The sequence below is a fragment of the Onychostoma macrolepis genome, chromosome 20 (genome assembly GCF_012432095.1).
Source record: "Onychostoma macrolepis isolate SWU-2019 chromosome 20, ASM1243209v1, whole genome shotgun sequence".
NCBI classification, from domain to species: Eukaryota; Metazoa; Chordata; class Actinopteri; order Cypriniformes; family Cyprinidae; genus Onychostoma; species Onychostoma macrolepis.
The window spans coordinates 405,938-424,652 of NC_081174.1; the positions used below are offsets into that span (position 1 = coordinate 405,938).

Here is an 18,715-nt window from a genome sequence, read left to right on the forward strand (position 1 = left end):
TAAAAGGTTGAAGGAAGTGGTTGCACTAAAGAAAGTACATAGCCTTTTCCAAACCATTGGTTTATTATACTTTCTCAGCTCATGGGTTTGCAAACACCAAAGCCACCTGTTGTGTGGGTTAGCAGAAGGAAAACCTTAAAACTGTAAATAAATAAAGTTGCTTGCATTTGGGGTGTAGTGCTAAAGAGACAATTTTTTTTTTTTTTTAACTTCCATGATGACTATAGATATCACTTGCTCAAAATATGTATTTTAGTAGCTTTTTTTAAACACGCGGATTAAAAAAAATCAATAATGTCCACTCATTTCGTGCAAAATGTAAGACAGAGACACACCAATTCAAATTTCATTCACATTTATTTTGCTTTTAGTGTGCTCACATAAAATTTAGAACACCTTCAGCAGAGAAGTTTAATATCAATTTTGTAAGCAAAGTTACATTCAATCTCTAAGTCAAAGGTAAAAGCTTCTCCAATATTTACAAAAGAAAGAGACAAGATGCTACACAAACATTGCATCTGATAGGTTCCTTAATTTTGTCAAAAGACCACTGAAAAAGCATCATCTGTTGTAATCAAAACCACAGTATAAACAGGAATACGTGTCACAGCTTGGTTTGAGTTAAAAAAAAAAGAAGAAAAAAAAAAAAGTTCCAATGCTCTGAGGATGACTTACAAAAACAGACTTGGTGATAGAAGAGCTGCATGTGCTTCTTGAGATCAAGATATAATTTGTACAATAATCAGTTAAAACACCCCTTCTATACATACTTACACTTTAATAAGCTCATCGAATCAGCAATCCACTGTGAAGCATATGCAAATTGTTTTCCACTGAATTCACAGACTGTTAGAGCTAAAAAATAAAGAAAAAGGGTCTAAAGTTCCCAGGACCTTTAAAATTGCTGTTTTAAACTTGGCATTGTAAGTTAAATTGGCTTGTTATTATTATTATTTATAAAAAAAAAAAAAAAAAAGAAAAATCACTTTTTGTATTGAAAACTGTAGTGGATGAATTAACAGTTGTTCTGTTTTTGTACTACTACATGCTAGTCTGTGGTGTAACACCTCATCAAGGTGCCAAAATGTAAAAACCCTCATTCCCAATCCCTGCACCCCTCTTTGACCCCTACCTAACCCAGCTGCCTTCAATCCACAGGGATGTCTATACATTTTCATAAATGTTTACATTGTTTGGTATAAAAATGCAAAAACAAAAACAAATAAAGAGAGTTAATACTGATGCAAAAAATATATGAGAGACAAATTCAAAATTTTCTGTATTATTCAATGTAGCCACCCATTTTTCGCAGCTTCAGGAATAGCCACAAAGGCAGAGTGAAATTTGGGGAGACTGGAAATGTATAAAAAAGTAAAGACTAAAAAGCTTTCAAATCTTCCTTGTTGCAAACAAAGTTCTCCAATGTCTCAACCTGGGACCACTCCACTGTACAACAGGGAAATATGCCTTGATTATCTGTTGTTGTCGTTTCATTTCCCTCTTTCTCTGTTGATCTGCACGGTGCACATTACTCTGTGGCAGACTCTGCATGTACCTCTGGACTGGATTCTGCTTCTTGAACAGTGGGAGTGGATTCCTCTGCTACAGGTGCTTCATCCTTAGAAGGAGCAGACTCTGTCACCGCTGCGGACTCTGCGGGTTTCTCCTCCTCTTTGGACTCCTCAGGGGCAGGACTGGCAGCCTCGGGCTCCTCTACTGGTTTCTCCTCTGGTTTGGATTCTGCCTCCTTTTCTTCTGACACACCTGCTTCAACAGCTTCAGCTCCCTCGGTTTTGGCCTCCTCCTCACCGCCATCTCCATCCCCCGTCTCCTTCTTGGTTTTCTTAAAAGAGAAGCCGCTCAACTTGAAGGACTTCTTAAAAGAGAAGCGCTTCTTCTTCTTCTTCGGCGTCTCGTTGCTTGTGGATGGAGTTGCGGCATCCTCAGCTTTCGCGGCCTCCTCTTCAGTGGCTGCACTCACTTCTGTGTTTGCTGGATCTTCCTCCACAGCCTGCTTTTCAGCTGGAGCTGCCTCAGCCTTCTCTCCCTCCTCAGCTGCTGCACTGCCGTTAGCATGAACCTCTTCCTTCTCCTCAGCAGCCGCTGGAGATGCATCTCCGTTCACCTTCACGTGGCCATTTTCCTAAAGCAAAACACAGGCACAATCATTATTAAACCTGGCTTAACATGAGCACTACCAAGACAGGACAAATACAATTGTATGCACTGAAAGGGGACTGCTTCCATTTTATCCATAAGTGACCGTGGACCACAAAACCAGTCATAAGTAGCAAGGGTATATTTGTAGCAATAGCCAAAAATACATTGTATGAGTCAAAAAGATCGATTTTTCTTTTATGCCAAAATCATTAGGATAAAAGTATAGATCATGTTCCATGAAGATATTTTGTAAATCAAAACTTACATTTTGGTTAGTAAAAATGCATTGCCAAGAATTTGGCAATTTGGACAACTTTAAAGGCGATTTTCTCAATATTTAGATTTTTTTGCACCCTCAGATTCCAGATTTTCAAGTAGTTGTGTCTCGGCCAAATATTGTCCTATTCTAAAAAAAAACACATCAATAAAAGCATATTTATTCAGCTTTCAGATGATGCATTAATCTCAATTAAAAAAAAAAGACCCTTATGACTGGTTTTGTGGTCCAGGGTCACATATGACATTATCAAAGACCATAAAGGGTAAACAAGCTCCTTCGCACGCGCATTACACTGCCACAGCCACCAGTGGGCGCCGCTTGTCCATAAACGCTTGGAATAAACCGACGCGCCAAAAAAAAAAGCAAATGCAAACTGATTAGCACGTAATTATTGAACCTCATCACGTACGTCACCTGTACAAAAACAAAACAAAAACAAAAAAACAGACCGTACAAATGGCCATTACGGCGCAACTTAATGTTATGATAAATGCAACCGCTTTAATTGCTCTTCTGTGGTTTCCTCCAGTGGAAGAGTTCCATTGTGATACTGAAGCGTCTCGAGCAGGTCTCGAGCATCTGCGACTAAAGGCGTGGCGAGCCATTGTTACTCTTAACAATCAACCCCCACTTCCCCCTGAAAGACCATTTCCAAGACGGCAGAAATGCTCATTCAAACCAAATTATTCTCCACATCTCCTGGTTTGTTTAGATAAATCATTTTAATTCTCAACAAAAATCCAACGCTACTCATTTCTACACAAAGGCTTCTCCGAAAAAAAAAAAAAATCAAAGCCAAAACTGGATTTCTAATCTAAAGCAGTATATAAACATTTGAGCAACATTAAACATATTTTACGGTCATAGTTAAATTCAATACCGACAAAGGCTCTCTCTGGGCTGCAGAAATGGTTTAATTTGTGTGGTTGCTGGAAGAGGGGCTCCAGCCTAACAAACCGCGCATAACTAACAAACACCATACAGACGTGACTTCTCTCAGTAAATGGCCGGCTTTTACCTGTCCGTTAGCTTTGGAGGGTGAAGCTGCAGCCTCTCCGGGTTTTTCTGCAGCCGTTTCTCCCTTTGCAGCTGTCTTAGAGAATTGCGCTCCCATGCTTTCTCTCCAACAAAGAGCTCAACAGATCCCAATACAGAACAAAGAGCAACAAGCCTCTTCCTTATAGAATAAAACACCTGGCTCACGAGCGCACTGAAAACAGCGATCAAATCCAGTCTCCGAGAGAAAAAGTGTAGAAAAAAACCCTCTGGAGAGTTCAAGTAATTTTTTAATTCCCAAATTTGTGCCCGTGACACTGTAGACAGCTCAGAAAATGGAGAAATTTCCCTGGTCACTAATAAGATGCTGAGTCCAACGCCCAACTGCACCGATGAATGGGCATTCCGCGCGGTGACGTCACGCAAGGGCGCAACTTAAATCTGAAGCAGCCAATCACAGCCGACCGTCTGAATGTGGGCGTGTCTTAAAAGTCTCAAGCAAACAATAGAAAGAAACCGATTGTTGTAAATATTAAAACCCTCAACAGAATAATTTGAAAGAATTCATATTTTCCAAATCGCGTGTCATGTGAAGGGAATGTTGAGCATATCCCAGCATCACAAATAAGTTTTCATCAAAATTATCTTAAACTTAATTTTTACATAAATAACGAAGCAACTTTTTTATACTCGTAGTTTTTGTGGTATAGAGACATTTATTTTTGTATCTGGATAATCTGACAACCACTTCCCTCTCATTTACGTATGTGACTGTCAAATGTGTACTGATTGGTTCAAAAAACACACATCTGTAGGCTTGCTGTAGCCTCACATTTCAACTTTCTAAATGACAGAAATCCAGAAAGATAAAGAGAAAATATTTCAGCACAAACAAAGTAAAATGTACGTCTATTTAAGAAATCACTAAATTGCCCAAAATAATGTAATTTGTGCATAACATAACCACTTGTGGACGGGGCCCTATATCACGGTCTCTAAGGGGCCTTAGAGTCAACAACATCCTTGTGTGTGCAGAATGTTTCTAACAATGGATTTTTTGGATCTCCCATTATAAATAGTTTAGATATCTCTGTCAACAATTATTGTTTTTGTTCATTTGTAATGTCACACACTGTTGTTCATGTAAAATAATTTGCATGTGCGAGAACACATGCAAAAAAAAAACAAAAAAAAAGGTGGGGCAGTCAATCACACACAATTCAATGTAGTTGAATGCTAAATAACAAACCTTTTTCACCAGTTTAAATGGCATGTTATAGTTTTTCACATTTGCTAAGACACTAAACCCCATTCTCTAAGCCAAATTTTCAATAGCCTAAACCAATTTGTCAAATAAATCACTCTCTCTGCAAAACCTTAAACAAGTTCAGGCAGTTTAGACACTGTTTGCAGATCTCATGCACTCTTTTTGCAAAACTCTAAACACATTCTCACACACTTGTGATGCAAAACCCCAAACACAAGAAAGCTAAAGTTAAGCACAACTGCAACACAGCTGTCATCGTTTACACACAATAATTCAAAATTGTTCACACTTGTTTCTAAATATGACTGCAAAAGAAGAGTGGAAGCATTATATAATTGTTCAGATAATTATTTAAACCAATGATAGTTATATGTCTGATTTTTGGGTGAGTTTCCAAACATCAACGATGATTTATCCTACTTAATAAAATAAGGCAGCCACAAAACTCTTTTTCTGAACTTGTATTCTTTTCAATTGAAATGATAGTAGAGAAGTAATACATATTTTGCACCAAACACAACAGTGATAATATCAACCAAACACCATTTGCTCATCTGAGATCAAAATTTGACCCATCTCGATCACACTATGAATAAAGTTCTTGTGTGTGAAAGCATTATATGTGCAAAAACCAAAGAGACCAGTCTTATCTGTAATTATGTTAGTCACTGAAGGAGTCCAATGGAGATGATAACTGAAGTCAACGTTGTCCTTGAAGCAAAGTTATAATCCGTATTGTAGAGCGTCAAAGCAGTCCTTAAATCAAACCCACGGTAGGGCACCAAACAGGCCGACTTTAGTCCTTGCCAACGCCAGCAAACGAAGATCCAAATTCACTCCACATCGCTGACATATGCATTACAGTAAGCATAACGAAAAATCTTGTGTAGAATTGCAAGATTACCATGTTAGGGTACATGCACTGGACACTGCGTCTCCATTTTTTCATGTAATGTCTAACGAATGATCTGTAGTGCGTATATTATTGACTGATTTATGGTTTGAAGGCTTGATTTTGAGGTGAAATGGTTTTGAAGTGATTGTTTGATTTTGCCAGAAGAGTCAGGGGTTCTGTGAATTTAGTTTGAAGATTTGGATTTGTGTTTTGAGAAAATGAGTAATGGTTTCAAGAAATGTGTTTTAGCAATTGAGAAAAACTGTAATGGAGCATATAACACTTCACTTGAGATCTTGATAGTTGATTTTTATAGTATATTCAACGCAGTGAATGCAAACTATCATTTATTTTCCCATTGGGCAGAGAAGAACCGGGAGTGGTTTCCATGGTGATGCCTCAGACAGGGCTAGAGAGAAATAAAGACAGCATTAGAGAGAAAGAGAAATGCATGTAACTAGGTTGAAATTTCACAGGTAATTTTCGACTCACATGTTACTGCAGCTCGTCAAACACAACTGATTCTGATTTGGTGCCACTTGCACTGCTGAACCAGTCGCTATATGAATTAACTATGTGACAACTATCTAAGACTTTTTAAACAAGGTTTACAGTTTTTTACGATTGCTTAGGCACAATTTTAAAAACAAAGCTAATTTTGTCAAAACACTGCACACAAATCACACATCCACACACACATCAGAACATCTCAGATCTTTTGCAAAATGAAACACTTCATTCAAAACTTTACCATAATTTAACAAAACCCAGTTTTGGTACCGTATGGCACACGCATGGTACATACAGTTGGATTCTGTTGGGTTGGGTTCTGGTTTTTTTTTTTTTACAGTGTAGCATCATCTCTTCGTATAGATGGATATGGCCACTTCATCCATATCACAGGCAACGTCCAGAATCTTTTCGAATGGCGAATCCATCCTTACACAGACTCTGCATCTATTAGGTCACAGGCCTTCTCCATAGCTTGAATGAGGGGTATAACATAGGGTCAGAGGTCATAAAGCGACTGCCATGCAGAAGGGAAAAAGGAAAGGAAGGGAGAGTGTTGTGGAAGGTACTGGAATAATGGAACCAGATACCTAGTCTGTCCAATACTTTGTCTGTCTAAAAACGTGAGTATGTGTTCTGTGTTGTAAGGAGCTATTTTGACATGAGGACCCCATTCTGCGTAATTGCAGCATATATTGTGATGTTACCACCACGTTGACCCGGGACATTCAAAATAGCTCTGTGGCCAAAGATGTTTCTCCCTATTCCTCTTTCTCTTCCTGCACCATTGCCTTTCATTTTTGTTGAAGACAAAAATTCACCTGTTGCCTTTTTAAAGTGCTTACACCTTGATTATTGAGTTTACAGTTAAGCACACAAGTGTCTGCACACCTGATAGCCGTGTTTGATAAATCGGTTCATATGTAGTATTTTGGAAAGCAGTGCCTTAAAATGGCAAAGAAGTGACATCATGTTAGATTTCTGTGTCTAATGTAGAGAAGTGTGTTTAGTGTCTTGCAAAACAATGTGTGTAGTGTTTTGCAAAAAGTGTGAGGCTGAGAACATGCTTATAGTTGTGCTGATTTGGGCTGAGGTTTTGCTCTTTGCTCAGGTTTCACTGTGTTATTTTAGTGTGTAAGCAATCGTAAAAAACTGTAACAAGGTTTGTTATGCAGTAGGCCTACTAGGCATGTTAGATCTTTCACCAGAAAAAAAATGTTTTAAGACAAAAAATGTGAACAAATTATGTATAAGTGTTTTCACACATGATCACTGTGTTTAGGTCATCAGTAAATGAGTGTGGCATTAAAATGGCAGTGTTTCCCAAATTAAACAAAATCAAACAAAATTAAACAAAAGAGCTGTTAGTTTCGAATGATGTGTGTAATGTAAAGAACTGTGTTTAGAGTTTTGCGAAAAGTTTGTTTTACAATATCAAACTGAGTTTAAAGCATGTAATGTGCTTGTAGGTTTGCAGACTTGGTCTAAGATTAGGTATATGAGTGAATGGTTTCACTTAGTGGGCCTCAAGTATCACTTTTAGTGTCTAAGCTATTTTAAAAAATTGTAATGTTTTTGAGTGTTGGAGCATTTTGCAAACAAAATAAGTCATTTTGGCCATTGAGCGTTAGTTTCAGCCTGTGTGCTAATTGTTTTGAAAATGTGATATCTGAGTGGACAAATGTGTTTAAGCAATTGAGAAAAACTGTAACACAGGCTGAAACTGAAGCTCAATGGCCAAAATGTGAAAATTGCACCAAAATGGGTTAAAAAAAATAATATCAAGGACAGTGATAGGTTGAAGGGTTCATTCATTCATTCTTTATTATTGACATTATTCAGTATTATCATTGAACATCAAAAGCTCAGTCATCCTTAAAAATGCATCTCCCATTAGATTTGTTGGCTGTGTTGTATATGGTCCATAAAATGGAGTGCTTAAAGACAGGTTGATGGAAAAGAATACAAAAGTTTTGTTTTCCCCTGAGTAACTTTGCATTTGCGTACAAAACATTTACATTCGTTGTAAACAAACACAAAGTTTCTTGGGGGAACCAGAATATTGTGAGTGACTAACACAAAGCTGAATATTCAGGTAAATTGCATGAAATGTAAATATGATGAAATTAACCCTATAAAACATTATTATTGATACATGTCTAAGGCCTCTGTAAAATCAGCATGAACAAAACTTTGCTGAAAAATCTGTTGCACACAATCTCATACATTCTTTCATCTGACAGATAGTTCATATATTTTTTAATGCTTTTAGTAATGCCTTTTAGTATCATTCTAAAAATGTCCACCTTGATTTTTATGAAGTACACATAAGAATAACTTTCATATTGTTAGTCACATTTTAAGGTGAGCGTTTAATGGACTGAAGCAACTTATTCTTACACACCCACAATAAAAACTACAGAGCTTTGATCATTAAGCTAAACATTATATATCATCTGACAAACATAGTATTTGAAGAACTAGAGTGACAACTGATATTTATATGAAAGTAATTTTGGAGCTTGCCAATGTCAGGGTTTTGCCATTTTGCTTTACATTAATAAAGTCAAAAATATTTTGCAGGTCAATTGACTCTTCTAAACTTTCCTTTTGGTCTTGAGTTAACTGAGTAAATGTTCAAATCATTCAAATAAGCTGCCATGATATATCTCCTGGACAGGTGGAAGTACATAAGTTGAAATAATATTTTTAAAGATTTAGGTAAGACGGAAGAGAGAGAGTAAGAGAAAAAACTTGGCAGTTACCATTCAAACCCTAAAAACAGAACCTTAACTATATTTGTCCTGAGAACTGAGACAAATCGCAGGCCCTCATTACCCATACCCCCCATGTAATCTCTCAATTTACAAAAAGTCATTTGTGCCTCTAGAGGGCACCTCAACCATCTGAAATGTTCTCAGTGTGTCAGAAGGTGACTATACATAAAGTTTTCTTTGTTCAGTGGAGTACCACCCTGCGTCCCAGTGTGCATACTTTCCATCCAAATAGTATGTGAGATAAGAATAAGCATTTCTCAAAGCATATTTACTATTAAAGATTTACTATTAATGCACACTCAACTAATTCGGCTGATTCCGTTCAAAACTACAAACATGAATACAATGAAAGACAACCATTGTGTATGAGTGTGAGACTGATGGTTAAGTAGAGATTCCCTGAAAGGGGCTTGAATTATTAAAAATATCGGTCACACTTCATTTTAAGGTCCAATACTTGCTATTGCAGTTTTTTCAATTGCTAACATCCTTTTGTCTAATCTGTGTTTCAGAGAGTCTTGCAAATGGATGCTGCAGAAATTCAACATGAATTTATATATGTGGATGAGGCTGGATTTAACCTTGCGAAAATAAGAAGAAGAGGGAGAAATGTAATTGGACACAGGGCAGCGAGGGGGTAACATCACCCTTTGCGCTGCTATTACACAAAATGGGGTCCTCCACCACCATGCAAATCTGGGACCCTATAATGCAAATCTAATACTTGCATTTCTTCACAGATTGCACGAGATTGTCACAGCATTACACCAAGTGGACCAGATGCGGTACATTGTAGTTTGGGACAATGTCTCATTCCATCGGGCTGCTCTGGTCCAGAATTGGTTCCATGAGCACCCTGAATTTGAAGTCTTATACCTTCCCCCATACTCCCCCTTCCTGAATCCAATAGAAGAGTTTTTTTCAGCATGGCGGTGGAAGGTATACGACCTGCGGCCCTATGACCGTTTGCCCCTCATTCAGGCCATGGAGCAGGCCTGTGATCTTATTGAAGCAGCTTCTGTGCAGGGGTGGATTCGTCACACGAGGCGATTCTTCCAACGGTGCCTTGCCAATGAAGACATAGCCTGTGATGTGGATGAAATCTTATGGCCTGATCCAACCAGACGGAGAGATGATGAATAGTTACAGTATTCTTGTTGCTTTTACAGTAGTTTTTCTTCAGAGTCAAAGTGAAGTAATTTTTCATGCAGTAATTTTTATTTGTTTCATTGATTTCATTGTTGGTTGATTACTGTAACTGATTATGGTAAGAAATACTGTAAGTATTGAAATAAATACTTGAAATATTCAGTCTGCAGCATCAGTGTTGTGCAGTGCTTGGTAAGTTTATAGTAGGCCTATTTGTGTACATTCTCCCTTTATCTCATGAAGAATGTTGTGGGTTTGTCACTATTTTTTTTCTCATCTAAATGATCCCTTACATAACAATGTCTGGCCAAAAATCTAGCACATGCTATTTCGTAAAATTAGTTTTTTTACAAATGTGTTTTTTATTCATCACAGCAGTGTGAAACTGGCTGCAATAGCGTCTGATCATTGAAGACTGTGTTGGTTAAATGAAAACTAATAGCATTTTCACAAATATGTGTATATGTTTTGATTGAAGTGTGTCATTTTGCAAACAATCTAGGAATTATGCAAATTGAGTGTGGTGTTTGGATAATTGTGATTATATTTTTAAAAAAAGAACCCGGTTTTCAAAACTGCGTGTAAACAATTGAAAAAAACTGTAACTAATGAAAACACATCCATTATGATGTGGATGAGAATCTGTGGCCAAACCCACAAGACAGGGTTGAAAAAAACATATAAGAGCAGCGAGGAACTGACTTTTCTAATCTTTTTTTCTTTCTTTCTTATTTAAAGTTTTTTTTTTTTAACCTGTTGTGAGTTGATTATTTCATCCATAATTTTCAATTGTTTAATGTCTGTACTTTTCTCTCTAGTCTATTACAATGATGCAGGAATGTGTATAACCATAATGAAAGCTGCATCATGTGTTTTGAACAACTATATTTAATGATTGTACTAACAACTAAACAGTGAAACTATGGGTATCTTGTGTGTGGGTGATCTAAAGTAATGTTCCTATGATATTTCATAATAAATTAGTTTTTTGAACCAATGCTTCTAATGCAAGGCTTCTTTAACGATATGAACACAATATGCAAAGTTTTGACCATTGGATAGCCTGTGTTACAAATAAAGTTTTGAGTTTTGTGTCTAGAGTTTTGAAAAATGACATGAAGGTTCTGTTATTAGTGCAAAAATTATTGTAAAAAACTGTGAGTGTGCAGTTATAATTTTTCTTTAAATAACTAAAGATAAACATAGGAGCCTGAGAAAAATGCCAATTTTACAAGAAAATTTCAGATGGCACTTAGAGGCTTTTATATCTGAGCTCTTCATACATATATATATATATATATATATATATATACACGTGGTCAGAATTGTTGGCACCCTTGGTAATAAATATGCATTGTTAATCCTTTTGATCTATTGTTTAAAAAAAATTCACAAAAATCTAACCTTTTATTGGAGAATTTAAAATTTAAATTTAAAATGGGGGGAAATATCATTATGAAATAAATGTTTTTCTCTAATACACATTGGACACAATTAATGGTACCCTTTTATTCAATAATTTTTGAAACCTCCATTTGCCAAAATAGTATAGGAGTTTTCTCCTATAATGCCTGATGAGGTTAAAGAACACCTGACGAGACCAGAGACAATTCCTTCATCCAGAATCACTCCAGACCCTTTAGATTCACAGCTCCATGTTGCTGCTTCTTCTCTTCAGTTCACTCATGTTCTACAGGGTTCAGGTCAGAGGACTGGAATGGCCAGCAGAAGCTTGGTTTTGTGCTCAGTGACCCATTTTTGTGTTGTTTTTGAGGTTTGTGTTTGGATTATCCAAACATGGCCCATTATAAGATTTCTAACAGAGTCAGTCATTTTTTTATTTTTTTATCTGTTGGTATTTGATAGAATCAGTGATGCTATGTGTCTAAACAAGATGTCCATGGACCTCCAGCAGAAATATAGGCCCACAACATCAAAAATACAGCAGTATATTTCATTGCACACATGGACACACATTTTATCCCTGTGTGCACCAAACCCATCTTGAGTGTTTGCTGCTAAAAAGTTAATTTTTTAGTTACATCTGACCATAGAAGCCAGTCCCATTTGAAGTTCCAGTCGTGTCTGATAACTGAATATGCTGGAGATTTTTTTTGGATGAGAGCATTTTCTTTTCTTTATTTATTTTTTTCTTCTTGAAACCCTCCCAAACAACATGTGGTGATGTAGGTGCTGTTTGATAATTTTGTTTAAGGTTTTCTGACCCCGAAACTCAACCTTTTTCTGCAATTCTCCAGCTGTGGTCCTTGGAGAGTCTTTAGCCGCTCAAACGCTCCTCCTCACCATGCTTTAGGACGATATAGACACACGTCCTCTTCCAGGCAGATTCATAACATTTTCTGTTGATTGGAAATTCTTAATAATTGCCCTGATGGTGGAAATAGGAATTTTCACTGCTCTAGCTCTTTTCTTAAAGTCACTTTCTAATTTGTGAAGATCAATTATCTTTTGCTGCACATTATATACAGTGGGGCAAAAAATTATTTAGTCAGCCACCAATTGTGCAAGTTCTCCCACTTAAAAAGATGAGAGAGGCCTGTAATTTTCATCATAGGTATACCTCAACTATGAGAGACAAAATTAGAAAAAAAATCCAGAAAATCACATTGTAGGATTTTTAAAGAATTAATTGGTAAATTCCTCGGTAAAATAAGTATTTGGTCACCTACAAACAAGCAAGATTTCTGGCTCTCACAGACCTGTAACTTCTTCTTTAAGAGGCTCCTCTGTCCTCCACTTGTTACCTGTATTAATGGAATCTGTTTGAACTCGTTATCAGTATAAAAGACACCTGTCCACAACCTCAAACAGTCCAACTCCAAACTCCACCATGGCCAAGACCAAAGAGCTGTCAAAGGACACCAGAAACAAAATTGTAGACCTGCACCAGGCTAGGAAGACTGAATCTGCAATAGGTAAGCAGCTTGGTGTGAAGAAATCAACTGTGGGAGCAATTATTAGAAAATGGAAGACATACAAGACCACTGATAATCTCCCTTGATCTGGGGCTCCACGCAAGATCTCACCCCGTGGGGTCAAAATGATCACAAGAACTGTGAGCAAAAATCCCAGAACCACACGGGGGGGACCTAGTGAATGACCTGCAGAGAGCTGGGACCAAAGTAACAAAGGCTACCATCAGTAACACACTGCCAGGGACTCAAATCCTGCAGTGCCAGACATGTCCCCCTGCTTAAGCCAGTACATGTCCGGGCCCGTCTGAAGTTTGCTAGGGAGCATTTGGATGATCCAGAAGAGGATTGGGAGAATGTCATGTGGTCAGATAAAACCAAAATAAAACTTTTTGGTAAAAACTCAAAGAATGCTGAGTTGCATCCAAAGAACACCATACCTACTGTGAAGCATGGGGGTGGAAACATCATGCTTTGGGGCTGTTTTTCTGCAAAGGGACCAGGACGACTGATCCGTGTAAACAAAAGAATGAATGGGGCCATGTATCGTGAGATTTTGAGTGAAAACCTCCTTCCATCAGCAAGGGCATTGAAGATGAAACGTGGCTGGGTCTTTCAGCATGACAATGATCCCAAACACACCGCCTGGCAACGAAGGAGTGGCTTCAGAAGAAGCATGTCAAGGTCCTGGAGTGGCCTAGCCAGTCTCCAGATCTCAACCCCATCGAAAATCTTTGGAGGGAGTGTTGCCCAGCGACAGCCCCAAAACATTACTGCTCTAGAGGAGATCTGCATGGAGGAATGGGCCAAAATACCAGCAACAGTGTGTGAAAACCTTGTGAAGACTTACAGAAAACGTTTGACCTCTGTCATTGCCAACAAAGGGTATATAACAAAGTATTGAGATGAAATTTTGTTATTGACCAAATACTTATTTTCCACCATAATTTGCAAATAAATTCTTTAAAAATCCTACAATGTGATTTTCTGGAATTTTTTTTCTCATTTTTTCTCTCATAGTTGAGGTATACCTACGATGAAAATTACAGGCCTCTCTCATCTTTTTAAGTGGGAGAACTTGCACAATTGGTGGCTGACTAAATACTTTTTTGCCCCACTGTATTCTTTGGTATTTCTCATTGTGATGGATGATTAATTTGGAATTTGGCCTTTGTTTTCCCTCCTATTTATATTTCTGTGAAACTTGAAGCCATGGCTGGATAATTTCATTTTCATAATCACCCTGGAGTGCTCAAAATTGTGAATATGAACGGGAATATATTTCAGATATATTTTACTCATAAGAATTTTAGGGGTACCAGTAATTGTGTCCAACATGTATTTGAGAAAAAAACATTTATTTCACAATGATAATTCCCCCCATTTTAAATTCTTATTCTCCAATGAAAGCTTAATTTTTTTGTGATTTTTTAAAATAAAAGATCAAAAGGATCAACAATGCACATTTATTTTCACAGCTTTTTTGTACCAACAATTCTGTATATACACACACACACACACACACACACAGTATCTCACAGAAGTGAGTACACCCCTCACATTTTTGTAAATATTTTATTATATCTTTTCATGTGACAACACTGAAGAAATGACACTTCGCTACAATGAAGAAAACAAACATAACCCCAGGTATTTATTCAACACAGTGGCTAAATTAACAAAAAATAAAGTATCAGCAGGTGTTGACATTTCCCAACAGCACAGCAATAATGACTTTATGAACTATTTTACTTCCAAGATCGATACTATCAGAGATAAAATTGTAACCATACAGCCGTCAGCTACAGTATCGCATCAGATAGCACACTGTAGATCCCCTGAGGAACAATTCCACTCATTCTCTACTGTAGGAGAGGAAGAATTGTATAAACTTGTTAAATCATCTAAACCAACAACCTCACAGAATTCCGTGTAATGTTCACGGACTTAATTAACCCCGAATCTGTGGTGGCATCACGGAATCGCCGAAAATTCCGTGATGGGCTCACAGAAGGCATCAGCCGTGGTCCATGCACGGATTCACTGGTTCAACACCAGCGCTGCATCGGACCGCGTAAAAAGAGTGATTCCGATGCAGTTATACTTTCACTGGAGTACCTGACCCAGGGCCGTAGCTAGTGGGGTGAAAGGTGGTGACAATTCTAGGGGCCCCCACCGCCCAGGGGGCCCCACAAAATCCAGGAATTATACTATATAGGCCCATGTTGTGTGAATAATTCTAATATTTTATTAGTTGTATAACTGAGACATTATGAAAACCACAAAAAAGCATGCAATTTGTTTAAATAAATTTTCTAATATCTGCTCCTCTACCCTCCCGAAAAATGGTTTAGTTTCATACGAAGTATCCTCAGAAGTCCCACCCCAGATCGTGAACAAGACGACCAATCAGAGTTGAGACGTCAGATGAAGTTAGCGATGTACATTAGTGATGGGAAGTTCGGATTATTTTACTGACTCGGACCTTTGAGTCTCGTTCAGCAAAATGAACGAATCTTTTTTCGAGTCATTTCGTTCATTTTAGCAAAATATAATTAAAATGTTACATGCTACTTCCCTAACACATCTACTACTTATGCAAAAGTTGATCACACTACAAACAATACAAACTATAATGCTATAAGAAACATAAAAGATTAATTCATTGTTTATCTGGGTCTGTCTATTATTAGCTCACCTGACCTCTTATCTGACAAGTCTTCGGGTTTGAGTCGTTCGTTCATCACGTGACAGCCTCATAAGCTAAACCAATGCAGTCAGAGCCGGAAAGAGAATTGATTAGTTCATATCCCGAGTCTTCGGGTTTGAGTCGTTCGTTCATCACGTGACAGCCTCATAAGCTAAACCAATGCAGTCAGAGCCGGAAAGAGAATTGATTAGTTCATATCCCGAGTCTTCGGGTTTGAGTCGTTCGTTCATCACGTGACAGCCTCATAAGCTAAACCTATGCAGTCAGAGCCGGATAGAGAATTGATTAGTTCATCTCTCGAGTCTTTCGAGTCGTTCGTTCTTTTGTCACGTGATGTGACAGCATTGGACAGATAAATTAGTTAATTTACAAGCTTCCTTACAAACGGGTGCATAGTTATTATTATTATTATTATTATTATTATTTACTCTTACAGTTACGTGATGCTTTCTGGTTTCAAATTGTAGCTTTTAATTACAGTTTATAAATTTGAATTTCTGTCATGATGGTTCTTTTCCATAACACTGAATGTGGTAACAAAGGTAATAAACTAAAGAGTTGGTTATTATTGTTATTATTAAGTATTTTTCCCTCAGACTGAATAGGTGTAGCTTATGAGGCTGTCACGTGATGAACGAACGACTCAAATCCGAAGACTCGAAACAGGTGAACTAATTCAGTGCAGAACCTATAGGATGTTGTGCATGCGCGACTGAACGAATCACTCTCCGAGACGACTCGTTCTTCCCGAGTCACATTAAAGATTCGCTCAAAAGAACGACCCATCACTAATGTACATGCTGACTAACAATGTCGGGGAAAAGAAAATATAAATCAGGTTACCAGACACAGAATGAAAAGAAGGAGAGAGAGGCCAGGAGAATTGCTGTATCCCAGTCTATCAAGACCTTCTTTAAGACAGGTTAGTATGTTGTCATATAAACTATTGACCACCGCTGCCGCCACCACAATTTTATTTAGGCTACTGGCGCGTATCGGCCGCCGACCATATAGCGTAGTCGAGAAACTTGGTCAGATGGTAGTAGTCTGGCTCGCTACTCAGGCGTAAAGGCATTAGGCATTAGGTTCAGTAAAAAACCTTTATATGCATTTATTTGTTAACTGTTTTGTTATTTTGTAATAAACACCTATTAGGATATATGTGGGCCTCCATGCTTGTATATTGTACAGTATATGATATGTGTGTGTGTGGGGGGGGCCCACATCAATATTTTTTCAGGGGGCCCCCAATCCTCTAGCTACGGCCCTGACCTGACCCCACCCCTACCCTAAACCTACACAGTTCTGAACAATAATGATGACGATAAATTTCCCAGTATAGCGTCGGCATACTAATGCTAAGGGTTTCCGTGCGTGGAGCACGGCTGATGCCTGTCACTGACTTATATTGGTATCACTTCTGTGAGCCCATCACGGAATTTTTCTGTGATCCCATCACGGAATTTTCGGCGATTCCGTGATACCACCACAGATTCGGAGGTTATTAAGTCCGTGAACATTACACGGAATTCTGTGAGGTCATGTTGTGCATGTTAGAACCTATTCCATCTAAACTACTGCTTCCAGAAGTCAAAGATCCTCTTTTGGCTATTATTAATTTGTCATTGTCATTAGGATATGTTCCCAAAACCTTCAAATTTGGTGTTATTAAGCCTCTCATTAAAAAACCACAACTTGACCCCAAAGATCTAGTTAATTACAGACCGATCTCCAACCTCCCTTTTCTGTCAAAGATACTAGAAAAGGTAGTATCCTCACAATTATATTCCTTCTTAGAGAAAAATGGTATCTGTGAGGATTTCCAGTCAGGATTTAGACCGTTTCATAGCACTGAGACTGCTCTCATTAGAGTTACAAATGACCTGCTCTTGTCATCTGATCATGGCTGTATCTCTCTATTAGTTCTACTGGATCTTAGCACTGCGTTCGACACTATCGACCACAACATTCTTTTGAATAGACTAGAAAGCTTTGTTGGCATTAGTGGCATTACTTATCTGACCGCCATCAATTTGTAGCAGTGAATGAAAAGGTATCATATCGATCACAAGTGCAGTATGGAGTACCTCAAGGCTCAGTACTTGGGCTTTTCACGCTTTACATGTTACCCTTAGGAAAATCATCAGGAAACACGGTGTTAGCTTTCACTGTTATGCTGATGATACTCAGCTCTATATTTCTTTTATTTATTTTTTTATTTTTTTTACTATCCATTTTATTCTTCCAGCTATTAGCGCACTCTTGCTAACTCACACTGCAGCATTAATGGTGTCGGTTTGTCTCCATGGCAACGACCTGGGACACGCGCTTGTGTAGAGGAAGAGAGAGAGAGCGCGCGAGAAAACGTCACCTTTTAATGTTAAATTCAAATCTAGTGATATTAGCTTAGTTATCAGCCACACCGTAACTTAAACACATAGAGGTTATTCTGTGTATGTAAAAAAATTTATATATTTCTATATAAATTGAGAAACTAACGGAATGCATAGTCGATATAAAAAACTGGATGACGAGTAATTTTTTACTGCTAAATTCTGAAAAAACAGAGGTGTTAATTATTGGACCTAAAACCCCCACATGTAATAACTTAGAACACTGTCTAACACCTGATGGCTGCTCTGTAAATTCTCCGTCATCAGTTAGGAACCTAGGTGTGCTATTTGATAGCAATCTTTCCTTTGACAGCCACGTTTCTAGCATTTGTAAAACTGCATTTTTTTCATCTTAAAAATATATCTAAATTGAGACCTATGCTCTCAAAGTCAAATGCAGAAATGTTAATTCATGCATTTATGACCTCAAGGTTAGATTATTGTAATGCTTTATTGGGTGGTAGTTCTGCACGCTTAATAAACAAACTCCAGTTGGTCCAAAATACAGCAGCTAGAGTTCTTACTAGAACCAGGAAGTATGACCACATTAGCCCGGTTCAGTCAACACTGCACTGGCTCCCTATCAAACATTGTATAGATTTTAAAATCTTGTTAATTACTTATAAAGCCCTGAATGGTTTAGCT

The 18,715-nt window shown here is 37.8% G+C and overlaps 1 protein-coding gene across 1 annotated transcript; it reads right to left on the bottom strand.

The window, feature by feature from the left end:
• Nucleotides 1-338: 338 nt before the first annotated feature.
• On the bottom strand, nt 339-3,833 carry marcksa (myristoylated alanine-rich protein kinase C substrate a). Its single transcript, XM_058754822.1, has 2 exons — nt 3,459-3,833; nt 339-2,143 (listed from the first exon to the last, which is right to left on the bottom strand). The coding sequence occupies exons 1-2, from the start codon at nt 3,552-3,554 to the stop codon at nt 1,529-1,531; spliced, it is 711 nt and encodes a 236-aa protein (XP_058610805.1). The 5' UTR covers nt 3,555-3,833; the 3' UTR covers nt 339-1,528.
• Nucleotides 3,834-18,715: the final 14,882 nt, after the last annotated feature.